Genomic DNA, 16,193 nt, shown 5'->3' on the forward strand with positions numbered 1-16,193 from the left:
TGTGTGTGTGTGTGTGTGAGGCAATGTGTGCAGTGTGTGTGTGTGTGTGTGTGTGTGTGTATGTGAGGCAATGAGGCTGCAGTCTTTAACAAACTGTGTGTGTGTGTGTGTGTGTGTGTGTGTGTGTGTGTGTGTGAGGCAATGAGGCTGCAGTCTTTAACAAGCCTCCTGTGTGTGTGTGTGTGTGTGTGTGTGTGTGTGTGTGTGTGTGTGTGTGTGCAATGAGGCAATGAGGCTGCAGTCTTTAACAAACCTCCTGTGTGTGTGTGTGTGTGTGTGTGTGTGTGTGTGTGCAATGAGTATGTGCAGTCTTTAACAAGCCTCCTGTGTGTGTGTGTGTGTGTGTGTGTGTGTGTGTGTGTGTGTGAGGCAATGAGGCTGCAGTCTTTAACAAGCCTCCTGTGTGTGTGTGTGTGTATGTGTGTGAGGCAATGAGGCTGCAGTCTTTAACAAGCCTCCTGTGTGTGTGTGTGTGTGTGTGTGTGTGTGTGTGTGTGTGTGAGGCAATGAGGCTGCAGTCTTTAACAAGCCTCCCTGTGTGTGTGTGTGTGTGTGTGCAATGAGGCTGCAGTCTTTGTGCCTGTGTGTGTGTGTGTGTGTGTGTGTGTGTATGTGAGGCAATGAGGCTGCAGTCTTTAACAAGCCTCCTGTGTGTGTGTGTGTGTGTGTGTGTGTGTGTGTGTGTGTGTGTATGTGAGGCAATGAGGCTGCAGTCTTTAACAAGCCTCCTGTGTGTGTGTGTGTGTGTGTGTGTGTGTGTGTGTGTGTGTGTGAGGCAATGAGGCTGCAGTCTTTAACAAGCCTCCTGTGTGTGTGTGTGTGTGTGTGTGTGTGTGTGTGTGTGTGTGAGGCAATGAGGCTGCAGTCTTTAACCTCCTGTGTGTGTGTGTGTGTGTGTGTGTGTGACAGGCTGCAGCCCCTGTGTGTGTGTGTGTGTGTGTGTGTGTGTGTGTGTGTGTGAGGCAATGAGGCTGCAGTCTTTAACAAGTCCCCTCCTGTGTGTGTGTGTGTGTGTGTGTGTGTGTGTGTGAGGCAATGAGGCTGCAGTCTTTAACAAGCCTCCTGGGCTCTTCTCAGCAGGGCCGGGCAGGGTGGTGCATCATAGTGCAGAAGTGTGTGTTTAGTTGCTCTTGGACCTCTTGGATGTAGAATTGTGTGTGTGTGTGTGTGTTATTGATGGTAAATCCTTGAGGAGTCTCACAGAAGGCGGCATTTTAAGTGTGTGTGTGTGTTTGAAAACATACTGTATGACTTGTTTGTGTGTTTGAGAGTGTATGCCTTGAGAGTTTGTGTGTTCGAGAGCGTATGCCATGTGTCAGGGATGGAAATTAGTTTTGTGCGCTGGCGGGTGAATTTGGTTAACTTACCAGCCACTGTCGCGGGTAGATAAATAGAGCTAGCATAGGCTACCACAAATAGTCAGATCCGATCTAATTTTCATAGTTATTGACGGTTAAAATAAAGGAAGTGTCTGTAGGGATCATGTAACGTTACCAGCCGTGAACAAGGCTGATTTGAAGTTCTACAACAAGTACCAGTGAGGGCCACCTGCAGCACAGCCTATAGTCACTAGTGCAGTACTTCACTTTTTGCCATTACTATTAAGAAACTGTCGCTATGCTTTCATGTGCCACTGCTAGCTTATTTCAGGATGACTGCATAAACAAATCTAGTGAGATCTGTGGATCTCGTTGTATCTAAACAGACTAATATTCTTGCGAATTTGTCTTTTGAAGTGGCCCGTAGCTATTTTTAATCCGCCCCGCGACACCTTCACGGAAAACAAGATGACATGCTACTATTTAGACCTATGAGGCAAACAGGGGACATCTCCACACCCATTCTGCCGCTTAATAGGTTTAGGGCAAAATTCAGCACATTTTAGTCGTGATCCTTAATAATGCTGATAACCGTGATCATTTTAAGTAGCCTACTATAATCATATCATCACATTTTCATGCAATTTCTCTAGTGGCTGGTAAAAAAGTTAAGAAAAGTGCAAAATTTAGCTTCTCAGTTTTCTGGTGGCGTGTGTGTTTGTGACCACAATTAAATGTAACACTAGCAGTGTGTGTGTGTGTACGTGTGTACGTGCGTGCGTGCATGTTTGCATGTTTATTAGTGTGTTTTGCATGTGCATGCATTTGTTTGTATCTGTTTGTGTGTGTGTGTGTGTGTATAAATAAGTAAGTAGCTACTTGTGGCCTATATCTCTTGATCACTCTAAGCTCTGCTCGGTGTTGTAAATGAGAAAAGACGTCCTCAGCACTTACTCTAGTAACCACTGCAGGTCACACACACACACACACACACACACTATCCTGAGCTCTCATATAGGAATGCAGCGTGTGTGCGTCTGTGTCTTTGTCTGTGTGTGTGTGTGTGTGCTGCGTTGGGAGTCTTTTATCTGGGCTGCATGGAGAGCCAGCCTACTGCTTTTATCTCCTGCGGGAGCCAAACTCAACCGTAAACTGAAACCACAAGTGACGTCAAGGCCCTGAGCAGAGAGGTGGCTGTGGTCGCAGACAAAGGCTCCTGTTGTTGATATGGAAGCGAGAAATCTACATGTGTGTGTGTGCGTTTGTGCGTGCGTGTGTGTGTGTGTGTGTGTGCGTGCGTGCGTTCGTGCGTATGTGTGTTTGTGCGTGCGTGTGTGGGTGTGTGTGTGTGTATTTGAGTATGTTCTGTACTGTGGATAGAACCAATGTTTGCTTGGCCCCATCTATACAAGTGAAATTTCAGGCTGTAACACCGCTTGTACCAAACTGCCACATGCAGTTATGCAGTTATGTGTGTGTGTGTGTGTGTGTGTGTGTGTGTGTGCCTGTGCTTGTATATGCATGGACTATGTGTGTGTGTGTGTGTCTGTGCTTGTGCATGTACTGTGTGTGTGTGTGAGGGTCCATGTACATGTGTAGGTGTGTGCCTGTGTACAGTATGTGTGTGTGTGTGTGTGTGAATATATGCGATGTGTCGTACAGTTTTTCCTTGATTGTTTTTGTTTGTGTTTGGCCAGTGCTCCTAGTGCTGTGTGTGTGTGTGTGTGTGTGTGTCTGTGCTAGTGCTGTGTGCTCTGTTTGATCCTGAAAAAGTAGAAAAGCAGGAATCAGGAATGCTCACTGCTCCCAACTCCCAGAATGCCCTCTGCTCCCTGCTCACCTCTCCCAGCTCCCAGAATGCCCTCTGCTCCCTGCTCACCTCTCCCAGCTCCCAGAATGCCCTCTGCTCCCTGCTCACCTCTCCCAACTCCCAGAATGCCCTCTGCTCCCTGCTCACCTCTCCCAGCTCCCAGAATGCCCTCTGCTCCCTGCTCACCTCTCCCAACTCCCAGAATGCCCTCTGCCCTCCTGCCCATCCTGCCTGCAGTGCGTGCACCCATCAATCTCCTAATTCGCTGAGGAAGTGCAGGACCCCGTCCCCCCCTGGGACTTCCCAGTGTCCGCTGATCGAGGTGTATCCGTTAAACCTCCAGCCCCGCGCCGAAGGCCTCGCGCGGAGCCGGTCGGAGTCCAGCGTGGAAATGATCCGGTCATCGGCTGCCATGCGTGGCGCTGGAGACCCAGCCGGCCAATTGCAGCTGGACCCGACTCTTGGTGTTTGGTGGCTCAGGAATCAATGAAGGGCTCTATAAAAAGGCCACGTCCACTAGGAGCTTAATGGGCTATTAGTGAGGAGGAGTAGGGGGGGCATGTCCACTTATACACGCTGAGAGAGAGGATGGGTAAAGAGAAGAGAGAGAGAGAGAAAGAGTCAGAGAGAGAGAGAGAGAGAGAGCAAACTTTATGGTAGTTGTTTGTCTTTAGGAACCTCCACCTCAGTTGCCAAGTGAAGTTATTGTGTGTGTGTGCGTGTGCATGTGTGTGTGTGTATGTGTGTTGCCAAGTGCAGTAGATGAGTGGGTGTGGATGACAGAGTGATTTTAATGACCCCTGCTTGCATCCCAGGAAGTGCAGAGCTCTGTTTGTCTGTTTGTGCATCAGAGTCAAGTGTACAGAGCTGTTTGTCTTTCACTCATACCCGTCAATGTTAAGTGTGACCCTTCAGTGTTAAGTGTGACTATATCACCCTTCAGTGTTAAGTGTGACTAACACCCTTCAGTGTTAAGTGTGACCCTTCAGTGTTAAGTGTGACTATATCACCCTTCAGTGTTAAGTGTGATTAACACACTTCAGTGTTAAGTGTGACTAACACCCTTCAGTGTTAAGTGTGACTAACACCCGCCAGAGTTAAGTGTGACCCTTCAGTGTTAAGTGTGACCCTTCAGTGTTAAGTGTGACTAACACCCGTCAGTGTTAAGTGTGACTACCACCTGTCAGTGTTAAGTGTGACTAACACCCTTTAGTGTTAAGTGTGACCCTTCAGTGTTAAGTGTGACTATATCACCCTTCAGTGTTAAGTGTGACTAACACCCTTCACTGTTAAGTGTGACCCGTCAGTGTTAAGTGTGACTAACACCCTTCAGTGTTAAGTGTGACTAACACCCGTGACTCACCCACACTCCTGCGATGGCGGGAAGGAGACTCCTCTCCTCTTGGCTTTTGTTTTTGCGTCCTCTTGTCCACCTATCTGACGAAAAACATCCAAATGAGTAAAACCTTGAGGCTTGGGCAGTGGGATAGACGTGTGGGCAGTCTTAGGGGAGTTCTGGAGAGTGTGTGGGCAGTCTTGGGGAAGTTCTGGAAAGTGTGTGGGTAGTCTTGGGGAGGAGAGTGTGTGGGCAGTCTTGGGCAGTGAGGTAGACGTGTGGGCAGTCTTGGGGAAGTTCTGGAGAGTGTTAGCTACAGTCCAACGGGCTTCCTGTTACAGTCACACTAACTCTGGGGGACGTGTCAGTCTAGTAGCAGTCTGAATGATGTCCGTGTGTGTGAGTGTGTGAGACCATGTCTGTATGTTATACAGATGTAGATACACGTGTGTGTGTGTGTGTGTGTGTGTGTGTGTGTGTGTGTGTGTGTGTGTGTGCATGTATGAAACCATGTCTATATGTTCTACAGATGTAGTTATTGTGTGTGTGTGTGTATGTGTATGAGACCATGTCTATATGTTCTACAGATGTAGTTATTGTGTGTGTGTGTGTGTGTATGTGTATGAGACCATTTCTATATGTTCTACAGATGTAGTCATTGTGCTGTAGAGAGCTCATTCTTAGCAGGCAGCAGTGTGACGGAGCTAAAGGAAGTACTGAGCCTATCAGCAGACTGGACATTACTGGACATTAAAAACTCCTCTCTGCTCTCCCCTCAGACTACTTAATCATCACAGGGTTCAGTGCCGTCAGATTGCATAGCCCCCTTGCACGCCATCATAGATAACTTCCCTTGACACACACACACACACACACACACACACACATTTATTCAGTCACACACTACCTCACACACACACATGCACTGACAGACATCATCCCCAGCGGTGCTTTCCTTTCTGCAGCTGCACTACACACACACACACACACACAGACACATTTTCCCCTAATGGACTGAGAGCAGCACAAAAACAGATGCTTCTATCTGACCCATCGTCACATAAGAACACGTGTGGTTCTGGGCCCACAGGGGTCTGTCTGTACTGTCCCAGCCCTCACAGACGGCAGCAGAGTCTGGGCCGGCACTGGCCCACAGCTGGGCCAGGAACTCGTACAGCTCCCTCAGGGCAGGGTCACTGGCAGCAGAATCTCCTCGGTATCGGACCTGCTGTGTTGCCTGCGACTACTGCTGCAGTCAATGAGGACTGGACTAGAGGGCAGTTTAAACCAGAGTACTGCTGGACTAGAGGGCAGTTTAAACCAGAGTACTGATGCTGGACTAGAGGGCAGTTTAAACCAGATGTTGGGAAAATGATGTTGTAGTTTGCTGGAAACGGATTTGGAGAATTTCCAGCCACCACTCCCTTACTCAAAACGTTTATTGCATTTCTTTTTTGTTTGTGTGTGTGTGTGACAGTGTGTGTATGTGACCGTGTGTGTGTGTGTGACAGTGTGTGTGTGACAGTGTGTGTATGTGACAGTGTGTGTGTATGTGACAGTGTGTGTGTGTGACAGTGTGTGTGTGTGTGTGTGGTGTGTGTGTGTGTGTGTGTGACAGTGTGTATGTGACAGTGTGTGTGGAGAGAGAGAGCAGCAGCAGAAGCAACAGCGGTACCCCTACATGCCACCACTTGCCGCAGTTTCTCCTCTCACTCCGCCCCGTGTGTGTGTGTGTGTGTGTGTGTGTGTGTGTGTGTGTGTGTGTGTGTGTGTGTTAGAGAGAGTGTCTTGCCCTGTTGCTCTGCCAGACGAACCGGCCCGCCGGGCTGCTCTGACGTCTGGCCCACGCCACAGGGGCTGATGGGTAAACTCTCTGAACGCCTTGGTATCCCCATTCCCACCTCCTCATTCCACCAACATGGACTGTGTGTGTGTGTCTGTGTGTGTGTGTCTGTGTGTGTGTGTGTGTGTGTGTCTGTGTGTGTGTGTGTGTGTGCCTGTGTGTGTGTACCTGTGTCTGTGTGTGTGTGCATGTGCCTGTGTGTGTGTGTGTGTGTGTGTGTGTGTGTGTGTGTGGCCTGTGTGTGTGTGTGTGTGTGTGTGTGTGTGTGTGTGTGTGTGCATGTGCCTGTGTGTGCGTGCATGTGCCTGTATGTGTGTGTGTGTGTGTGTCTGGAATGCAACATGCTAGATGAAAGGTCTTCCTTCCTGGGTACACACTGAATATTACTCGGTGTTTAGGTCTGTGAAGAGTGTGTGCTTAGAGGCATTTTAATCATCTTCCTCTTCCTCTCCTCACTCACATTTCTGAGTGTGTCTGTCGTGAGCATGTTTACGTCTTTGGCTTACAGCTCAGGGACCATTTTGGTGCCAATCCCAAGTTTTTAGTTTGTCATTTAGATTCCGATCTCCTCCCCCAAGATGTCATGTTTTTTTATTTATTTATTTATTTTTTTATTGAAAGATTGTCCTTGACCATTGATGACGTTCTCTCCAGACGTGTCTTGGTTGATTGATCTACTGATTATGTTGACAGAGCGTGAACAGGTCAAACTATTACAGACGAGTGAACAGGTCAAACTATTACAGACGAGTGGAATGCTGGGATGAGGTCCATATTGCGTAAATGAGACGCATCAGGGGAATACATTATCCGCCTTGGCACAGTTAGTGTTGTTCTCTGCTCTCTGTGTAGTTAGTGCTGTTCTCTGTGTAGTTGGTGTTGTTCTCTGTGTAGTTAGTGTTGTTCTCTGTGTAGTTAGTGTTGTTCTCTGTGTAGTTAGTGTTGTTCTCTGTTCTCTGTGTGTTAGTGTTGTTCTCTGTGTAGTTAGTGTTGTTCTCTGCTCTCTGTGTAGTGTTTGCTCTGAGACTCCCAGGTTTGGCTTTTGACTCTGGCTGCTTCATGCCAGTGAGGCTTTAGGGGATATGCATGCATTCTATACATGCACTCTATGGAGAATATACATGCACTCTATACTGCACTCTATAGCACTCTATACATGCACTCTATGGAGAATATACATGCACTCTATACATGCACTCTATGGAGAATATACATGCACTCTATACTGCACTCTATACATGCACTCTATACATGCACTCTATAGCACTCTATACTGCACTCTATACCACTCTATAGCACTCTATACTGCACTCTATACTGCACTCTATAGCACTCTATACTGCACTCTATACTGCACTCTATAGCACTCTATACTGCACTCTATACTGCACTCTATACTGCACTCTTATACTGCAATTTATACTAGCACTCTATAGCACCTTCTATACTGCACTCTACTACTATAGCACTCTATACTGCACTCTATACTGCACTCTATAGCACTCTATACTGCACTCTATAGCACTCTATACTGCACTCTATACTGCACTCTATACTGCACTCTATACTGCACTCTATACTGCACTCTATAGCACTCTATACCTCTATAGCACTCTATACATGCACTCTATAGCACTCTATACCTCTATAGCACTCTATACATGCACTCTATACATGCACTTTATAGCACTCTATAGCACTCTATACCTCTATAGCACTCTATACTGCACTCTATAGCACTCTATAGCACTCTATACTGCACTCTATAGCACTCTATACATGCACTCTATACTGCACTCTTAGTAAAAGCACTCTATAGGCACTCCTATACTGCACTCTATACTGCACTCTATACTGCACTCTATAGCACTCTATAGTGCACCTCTTTTTAGCACTTCTATACTGCACCTATAGCACCCTATACTGCACTCTATATAGCACTCTATACTGCACTTCTATACTGCACTCTAAGTAGCACTCTATACATGCACTCTATACTGCACCTATAGTACTCTTATACTGCACTCTATACTGCACTCTATACTGCACTCTATAGCACTCTATAGTGCACTCTTTAGCACTCTATACTGCACTCTATAGCACTCTATACTGCACTCTATAGCACTCTATACTGCACTCTATACTGCACTCTATAGCACTCTATACATGCACTCTATACTGCACTCTATAGCACTCTATACTGCACTCTATAGCACTCTATACTGCACTCTATACTGCACTCTATAGCACTCTATACATGCACTCTATACTGCACTCTATAGCACTCTATACTGCACTCTATACTGCACTCTATACTGCACTGTATAGCACTCTATACTGCACTCTATAGCACTCTATACTGCACTCTATACTGCACTCTATAGCACTCTATACATGCACTCTATACTGCACTCTATAGCACTGGGGGGGCTTGTTAAGGATCCGAAAGGCTGAACCTGAAGGTGTTTACAGCCTCAGCGCTTGTGTGTGTGCGTGCATGTGTGTGTGTGTGTGCGTGTGTGTGTGTGTGTGTGTGTGTGTTTGCTATTGTGTATGTGTGTGTGTTGTGTGTGTGTGTTGTGTGTGTGTTTGCTAGTGTGTATGTGTTGTGTGTGTGTGTGTTTGCTAGTGTGTATGTGTGTGTGTTGTGTGTGTGCGTGTGCATGTGTTTGCTAGTGTGTATGTGTGTGTATGTTTGATAATATAGCATTGCATGTGTGTGTTTGCTAGTGTGTGCGTGTGCGTGTGTGTGTTTGCTAGTGTGTATGTGTGTGTGTTGTGTGTGTTTGCTAGTGTGTTGTGTGTGTGTTGTGTGTGTGTGTTTGCTAGTGTGTGTGTGTGTGTGCGTGTGTGTGTGTGTTTGCTAGTGTGTGTGTGTGTGTGTGTGTGTGTTTGCTAGTGTGTGTGTGTGTGGTGTGTGTGTTTGCTAGTGTGTATGTGTGTGTGTGTGTGTGTGTGTGTGTGTGTGTGTTGTGTGTGTGTCAGCGTGGCCCCCTTTTCCTTCCTTTGTGCAGGCGCTCTCAGAAGTAGTGAATGTTTGTGCAAAACACACATCTGCCCTCTTCCTGAGAGGACCCGAGCCGCGTTGGGGCCAGATGCCAGGCTGTGGTGTGGGAACGAGGGGGAACGGAGGGGTGTTGTTGTGAAGATGCCCCTGAGAGATAAGATCTCCGTGAAAAAGCCGACGGAAAGCAGCAGGCCCCGGCCTCTCATCTTCTGAGCCCCTTCATCCTGGTTCCCAGGGTCTGCCCACGCTGTCAATCACAGCACGGAGCTCAGATGGAGCCGCCATGGACCAATCACAGATCGGACCTCAGACGGAGCCGCCATGGACCAATCACAGATCGGAACTTAGACGGAGTCGCCATGGACCAATCAAAGCACAAACCTCAGATGGAGCCGCCATGGACCAATCACAGAACAAACCTCAGATGGAGCCACCATGGACCAATCACAGCACAAATCACCTGCTGTTGTTGCAGGCAGCTCATTGCACCGGGATTAGTGTGTACTTCACCTCATTGTGTGTTCATTGTGTGCTGAGTGTGTTTCACTAATTCACAGATTGGGATAAATGCAGAGACCAAATTTCCCTCACGGGATCAAAAGAGTATACTTATACTTACCTATATACATTATTGTTTGTTATTTGCAACATTGTATACTTTAATTCTTTTATCTTGTTATATATTTTATCCCTGAAAGCATCTGCCCTCTGTTAGCCAAACGGCAGCTGTATTAGAGCAGGCTGGTAGCCATATATGGAGAGGAGGGTGAGAGTGTGTGTGTGTGTGTGTGTGAGTGTGTGAGAGAGAGAAGATCTCAGTCTAATGCTCTAATAATGGAACTCATTTGGAGTTCAGCTGATTGGGCTCACATCTTTGGGAGATGTCTGATAATCAAGCCAAGCAAATGCGCGTGTGTGTGTGTGTGTGTGTGTGTGTGTGTGTGTGTACGTGTGTGTGTACGTACGTGTGTGTGTACGTACGTGTGTGTGTGTATGTGTGTGTGTGTCTATGTGTGTGTGTATGCATGTCTTTGCGCACGCATGTTTGTGTACACATGTGTCTCTGGTCTGTGTCTGTGTGTGGGTGTGTGTCTATGTTCGTGCACACATATGTCTTGTGTGTGTGTGTGTGTGTGTGTGTGTGTGTGCGTGTGTGTGCTAATGGTGTGTGTCCCTGTGTGGCATTTGGTTTGTTTCAAATTGCGTCAGAAGAAACAATACAAAGGGTCTGGACCGGACCAGGTGGGGGGGTGGGGTATGTGTGTGTGTGGGGGGGGGTCAAGGTCACCTTGACCTCCTCCTCATGCCTCGGCCTCCTGACGCACGGCGCCATGAAGAAAGAGCCGCAGCAAGGAAGGGAACCCTGTGTTCTTTACTCCACTCACCACCATGTGAGAAGTGTGTGTGTGTGTGTGTGTGTGTGTGTCTGGTCAGATCTGGTGTGTAGGTGCTTTTGTGGGCTACTGTGTGTCACCAACTCCCCAGCACACACACACACACACATACACACAACAGCAGCAGCAGCAATAAACACAATGCTTTTGTGTATAGAGTGTAGAGATCTCTTTAGTGTGTGTATAGAGTGTGTGTAAAGAGTGCAGAGATCTCTTTAGTGTGTGTATAGAGTGTGTGTATGGAGTTTGTGTATAGAGTGTGTGTAAAGAGTGTAGAGATTTCTTTAGTGTGTGTATAGAGTGTGTGTATGGAGTGCATGTATCAAGTGTGTGTATGGAATGTATACATAGAGTGTGTGTATGGAGTGTGTGTATGGAGTGTGTGTATGGAGTGTGTGTATAGAGTGTGTGTATAGAGTGTGTGTATGGAGTGTGTGTATAGAGTGTGTATGGAGTGTGTGTATGGAGCAGGGGTGGGCAAACTGCGGCCCGCGGGCCGGATCCGGCCCGCCAAGCACTTTCATCCGGCCCGCCGAGCATTTCATTTGGTTATCAGGCTGCTCGCTATTTTTTTCCTGCGATAGAGATGACGTTGGTTAGCTTTACTGCAAACTGCTTTTCACTCTCCTTAGAGAACGTTTACAATGTCAATGTCAAAACATTTGGATCAATCCAAATGTTAAATAGAGATAACATGTTAAACTAAGTTAACTCTTAGTTGTCTCCTTTGCAGCAGATCTAACGTGAACATTATGCAATCCATTTAATTGGGAATGCGTCTGCACTCACGAGAGGGAGATAGAGCCGCAGGTTCCAGCTGGCTTGTCATTGTTGATAATTGATATCTCCTTCTTATAAGAAACTTTTAAAAGGAAATCATGAAGGCAGCACTAGCCATAGCGGAGCGGACAGAAGATCATTGAGAAATAAACGTGAATTAAAGCGACTGTCTTAAAGCCACAGTGCACAATTTATACATTTGTTAAACAGCATAACATTAGCAGTATTTTTAAGCAATTAATATTTTGAAATAAATACTTTTCATACTAAATTATAGGCTATAATTTTTTTATTTTTTTATGTATGTGTTGTGGGGGTGTTTGTTGTGCGGCCCTTGGCCCTTGAGCCAAAAAGTTTGCCCACCCCTGGTATAGAGTGTGTGTCTAGAGTGTGTGTATAGAGTGTAGCGCTGTGGTCGTCTCTGGCAGAGAGCTTCACGGTAGCAACACTAGAAGTGTGACACAATGAAAAGTGTCACTTCCTGAGTTGTGACTTCCTGTTGGGGCCGATATCTCTGAGGCACTGCCTGATGACCCCTGACATTGTTTACCTCCCGTTGCCCCGGATACCTACCGTTACTACGCTACTGTTGCGGTGGAGAGAACACCTCAGAGTGACTTACCTGATCTCACAGACACATAAATCATTGCTGTCCATAGTGCATTTTACAACACAACAACAGTTTGATTTAATTCCTGCTTTTATTTCTTATAATGTCTTTATTGGGAGACATGACTATGGGCCATTACATAGATAATTTAGAGATGTTTCTCTATAAAGTAAAAGCGGAGTGACTTGTGATGGTATGTTTAGTGTTGTGTTAGCCTTACTCTGTGGAGCAGAATGCTCAGAGAGGCATGGAGTCGGACTGAGCAGCGCTGGTTCCACCTGACAACCTGTAAATGGAAAGGTTCTTTCTCTCTCTCTCTCTCTCTCTCTCTCTCTCTCTTTATCTCTCTCTCTCTCTCTCTCTCTCTCTCTCTCTCTCTCCGAGCGCCAAGGAGAAGTATTTTTAGCCTGTGCTGGCCTCGGCCCACGTGTTTGTCCAGCAGACGGAGCTGGGAGAAGACACGAAAGCCTTCCCCAGGGACCGGGCACTGACTGTCCAGGAAATAAAAACACAGAGAGAGGAGGGGAGAGGAGAGAGGAGGAGAGGAGAGAGGAGGGATGAGGAGAGGGGAGAGGAGAGGAGAGGAAAGCGTGCTGATGAAGAACTCTGTGTTTCTGGAGTGGTCTCATCATTACCCTCCCTCTCCCTCCCTCTCTCTCTCCCCCCCTCTCCCTCTCCCTCCCTCCCTCTCTCTCTTTCTCTCTCTCTCTCCCTCCCTCTCTCTCTCTCTCCCTCCTTCTCTCTCCCTCCCTCCTGCTGTAAGCTGATTCTGCTGGATCAATCCAAATCAAGTGGTCATTAATGTCAAGGTTTCAATGGAACATGAATACAAAGAGCACTTCATTAGATAGATAGATAGATAGATAGATAGATAGATAGATGGATAGATACTTTATTGTGGATGAGGAGCGTGGGGTGGGGTGGATGTTGCCCCCTGGGCCCCTGTGGATGGGGTGCGGTGCGTGGGGTGGATGGGTGTTGCCCCCTGGGCCCCTGTGGAGCCTTTCCTCACCCTCAGGAGCCTGTGCAGTCAGACAGAACCGCTCTGAATGGCACACAAGTATCCTCTCATTGTCCATTGTGTGTTACGCAACTGAGCAGACCCTCCTACTGCCAACTCCAGGCGCAACTCTTACAGAAGGGACAGGTTTACACCCTCCTACTGTCAACGCCAGGCGCAACTCTTTTAGAAGTGACCGGTTTAGACCCTCCTGCTGCCAACGCCAGGCGCAACTCTTACAGAAGCGACAGGTTTCTGCTGGATAAGATGGAGTGTCACATGCCAGCAAGCAGAGTCTCAGAGTAACTGGCAGAAAAACGTCGTAATCAATAAATCCATATAAGGAGATTGCAGGAGATATCAGTTAGATATTAGAAGAAGAGTTTGGGTTCAGCACAATTTTACTTAGGATTTTCCCTAGGGATTGTTCATATGGTCATATTGGTATACTCTCTTTCTCTCTCTCACACACACACACACACACACACACACACATAATGTTGAGGCACAACAACTTAATTATCATCAGGAATGCTGCTTTGGTGAGTGATCTCCAGCGCGGCCCGTGAGTAACCCTGCCACGCCCGCAGGATCAACTCCGCTGTGCTGGCCTGTCAGGCTTGGTGGTGAAGTGAAATTGGTGCTGATTGAGTGTGCGTTGGGGAAGGCAGAAGACTGGCTCAGCGCTGGATTCTTCAGGCCTAATTAGTGCTGTTCTGTTTGCTTTGCGAGTGGTGAGAAAGCGGCTCTGTGGTCAGGCTGACGTACACAGTGAGGTTAGCTTTGACATCCAAATGACGCCAGTGCTGCAGCGTGCTCCAATTTGTCTCACATTTGACACAAAAACTGTTCAACAACTCAAGCTGTGTTATGCTTACTGATAAAAAGTGATCTCTACACACGCAGGCACTATAAGGCATAAGGTCATGACCTACTGACCGTGTGCTACGGCAACCTGAAGCTCACACCAGGAAGTGGATTTCCAGGATGTGTCCTGAACACCTTTTTATTGTCCATGTGCTAACCTCATCTGAAATCCACCATGACCCTATTACACTGATGCCGATTATCTACATGTGCTAAATGTGTGTGTGTGTGTGTGTGCGTGTTTTCTCTCCCCTCTGCAGTTTTGACGTTGAGAATGGCTTGTCAGTGGGCCGCAGTCCGCTGGACCCCCAGGCGAGCCCAAGCTCGGGGCTGGTCCTGCAGGCCAACTACCCCCACAGCCAGCGCCGTGAGTCCTTCCTGTACCGGTCCGATTCTGACTTCGACCTGTCGCCCAAGACCATGTCCCGCAACTCCTCCACCACCAGCGAGCTGTACGTCCCTCACCTGTAGCTACACACACCTCACACACCTGATGCATAGAGACTATCCATGTTTTATCCTGTAGCTACACACACCTGATGTATAGACTATCCATGTTTTATAGAGACTATCCATGTTTTATCCTGTAGCTACACACACCTGATGCATAGAGACTATCCATGTTTTAACAATTTATGCCCTTCATACTGGTATTGCAGTTTGATAGTTCAGCTTTTACAAATATATTGTATGTGTACAGTCATGTGGAGTAATATTACTAAAACATATGACAAATGACATAAGAAGTAACATATTACAAATGGCATAAGAAGTAACATATTACAAATTACATAAGAAGTAACATATTACAAATGACATAAGAAGTAACATATTACAAATGGCATAAGAAGTAACTGTTTGCATAAGCCATTAATAGTCACACTCTTTGCATCACCTTTGCAAGGTACTTTTTCAGGATCTCTCCAACATCTGAGTAGTTCATGAGATTAGAAATTAGGATTATTCAATCCTCACATCACTTTCAGATGATATATCATTTAAATTATGAATTATTCAATCCTCACATCACTTTCAGATGATATATCATTTAAATTAGGATTATTCAATCCTCACATCACTTTCAGATGATATATCATTTAAATTATGGTGTATATAATTATACTGTAAGTTGTACATGGAATCTAAACGGAGTAGATTGTCTACTGGACATGTGATGTCAAATACTTACTTTCCACCGTAGGATTAAACACCGATAATAAGGTTATATAAAGTAATTGTATTAAACTAGATTTGCCTTTCCTGAAGAAATACCAGTGCATGCAGAGCAAAAGATTAGAAAGATAATTTAATAATAAAGTTAATTTAATTATAAAGCAAAAGATTAAACTTTTAAGTGCAATTCATTGCACTTACAGAATGACCAACAAAGGAGACAATTAAGGACAAAGTGTAGAGTGGTTTACAGACTAACAGATTGCAAGAGAGAGACAGTCAATTCATGAATCAGTTAGTTGAGCTGGAGCTACACCTATGTTAAAATGACTCAACATTATTGGGATAATTATTGGGAAAGTGGAGAGTTGTTCAAAGACTGTTATATTGAAAGATAGAAAAAAGTGAGGCAGTCAATTAATTTAAAGACAGTTAATTAAGTGGTTATATCAACAAGACTTTACCTAACATTATTGGGATGAATGAGTTATATATATATATATATATATATATATATATATATATAACAGATGTAAACAATAACGTTTATTTGTTAAAAGCCTTGGTATATTTGGTGCTAATTCAATTTACATTAAGTGAAAGAGAAGAGAAATAACAGGGGGTAATAAAAGCAAAGGTTCAGTTTCTTTGCTTCCCAATGCTGTGTGCTTAAATTCTTATGCATACGCCCCATTTTGAGTGTCAAATGCCTGACCCCTTTGGAAAGCTTAGACACTGTAGTTTCTTGGACAACAATCAGAAAAACTGTGTGACATACTGACACAGAGTTAAAGAGGCTAGAATATTATTTTCTCATTCTGCCGGATAACAAGCATCTCTGAACTGACCACATTTCACCCCTTTAGGTCACTTGAGATGACTTAGAAACACAACTGAGCCCTAGCATCAGGTCTTGTGAAGCTGTGTGCAAAAGTAGATCAATATAGAATGAAAACTACTTACTTTAGACCATTATTTGCCGAGGTATGCTCATGCGTTTTGTAAAATGCCCTATGGAAACTCCCCATAGGACTTTTGGTTATCCAAAATGCAT

General features: G+C 45.8%; 1 protein-coding gene across 5 annotated transcripts in view; it reads left to right on the forward strand.

Annotated features, from left to right (window-relative positions):
• The window catches only part of LOC125300379 (cAMP-specific 3',5'-cyclic phosphodiesterase 4C-like), a 94,459-nt gene that overhangs the window by 60,905 nt on the left and 17,361 nt on the right, over positions 1–16,193 (forward strand). For all 5 annotated transcript variants that reach the window (XM_048252269.1, XM_048252275.1, XM_048252270.1 and 2 more), the window contains one exon: positions 14,227–14,418. In XM_048252269.1, the coding sequence (XP_048108226.1) occupies positions 14,227–14,418 (192 nt within the window). The remainder of the gene's footprint in view (positions 1–14,226; positions 14,419–16,193) is intronic.

The sequence above is a fragment of the Alosa alosa genome, chromosome 9, assembly GCF_017589495.1.
Source record: "Alosa alosa isolate M-15738 ecotype Scorff River chromosome 9, AALO_Geno_1.1, whole genome shotgun sequence".
NCBI classification, from domain to species: domain Eukaryota; kingdom Metazoa; phylum Chordata; class Actinopteri; order Clupeiformes; family Clupeidae; genus Alosa; species Alosa alosa.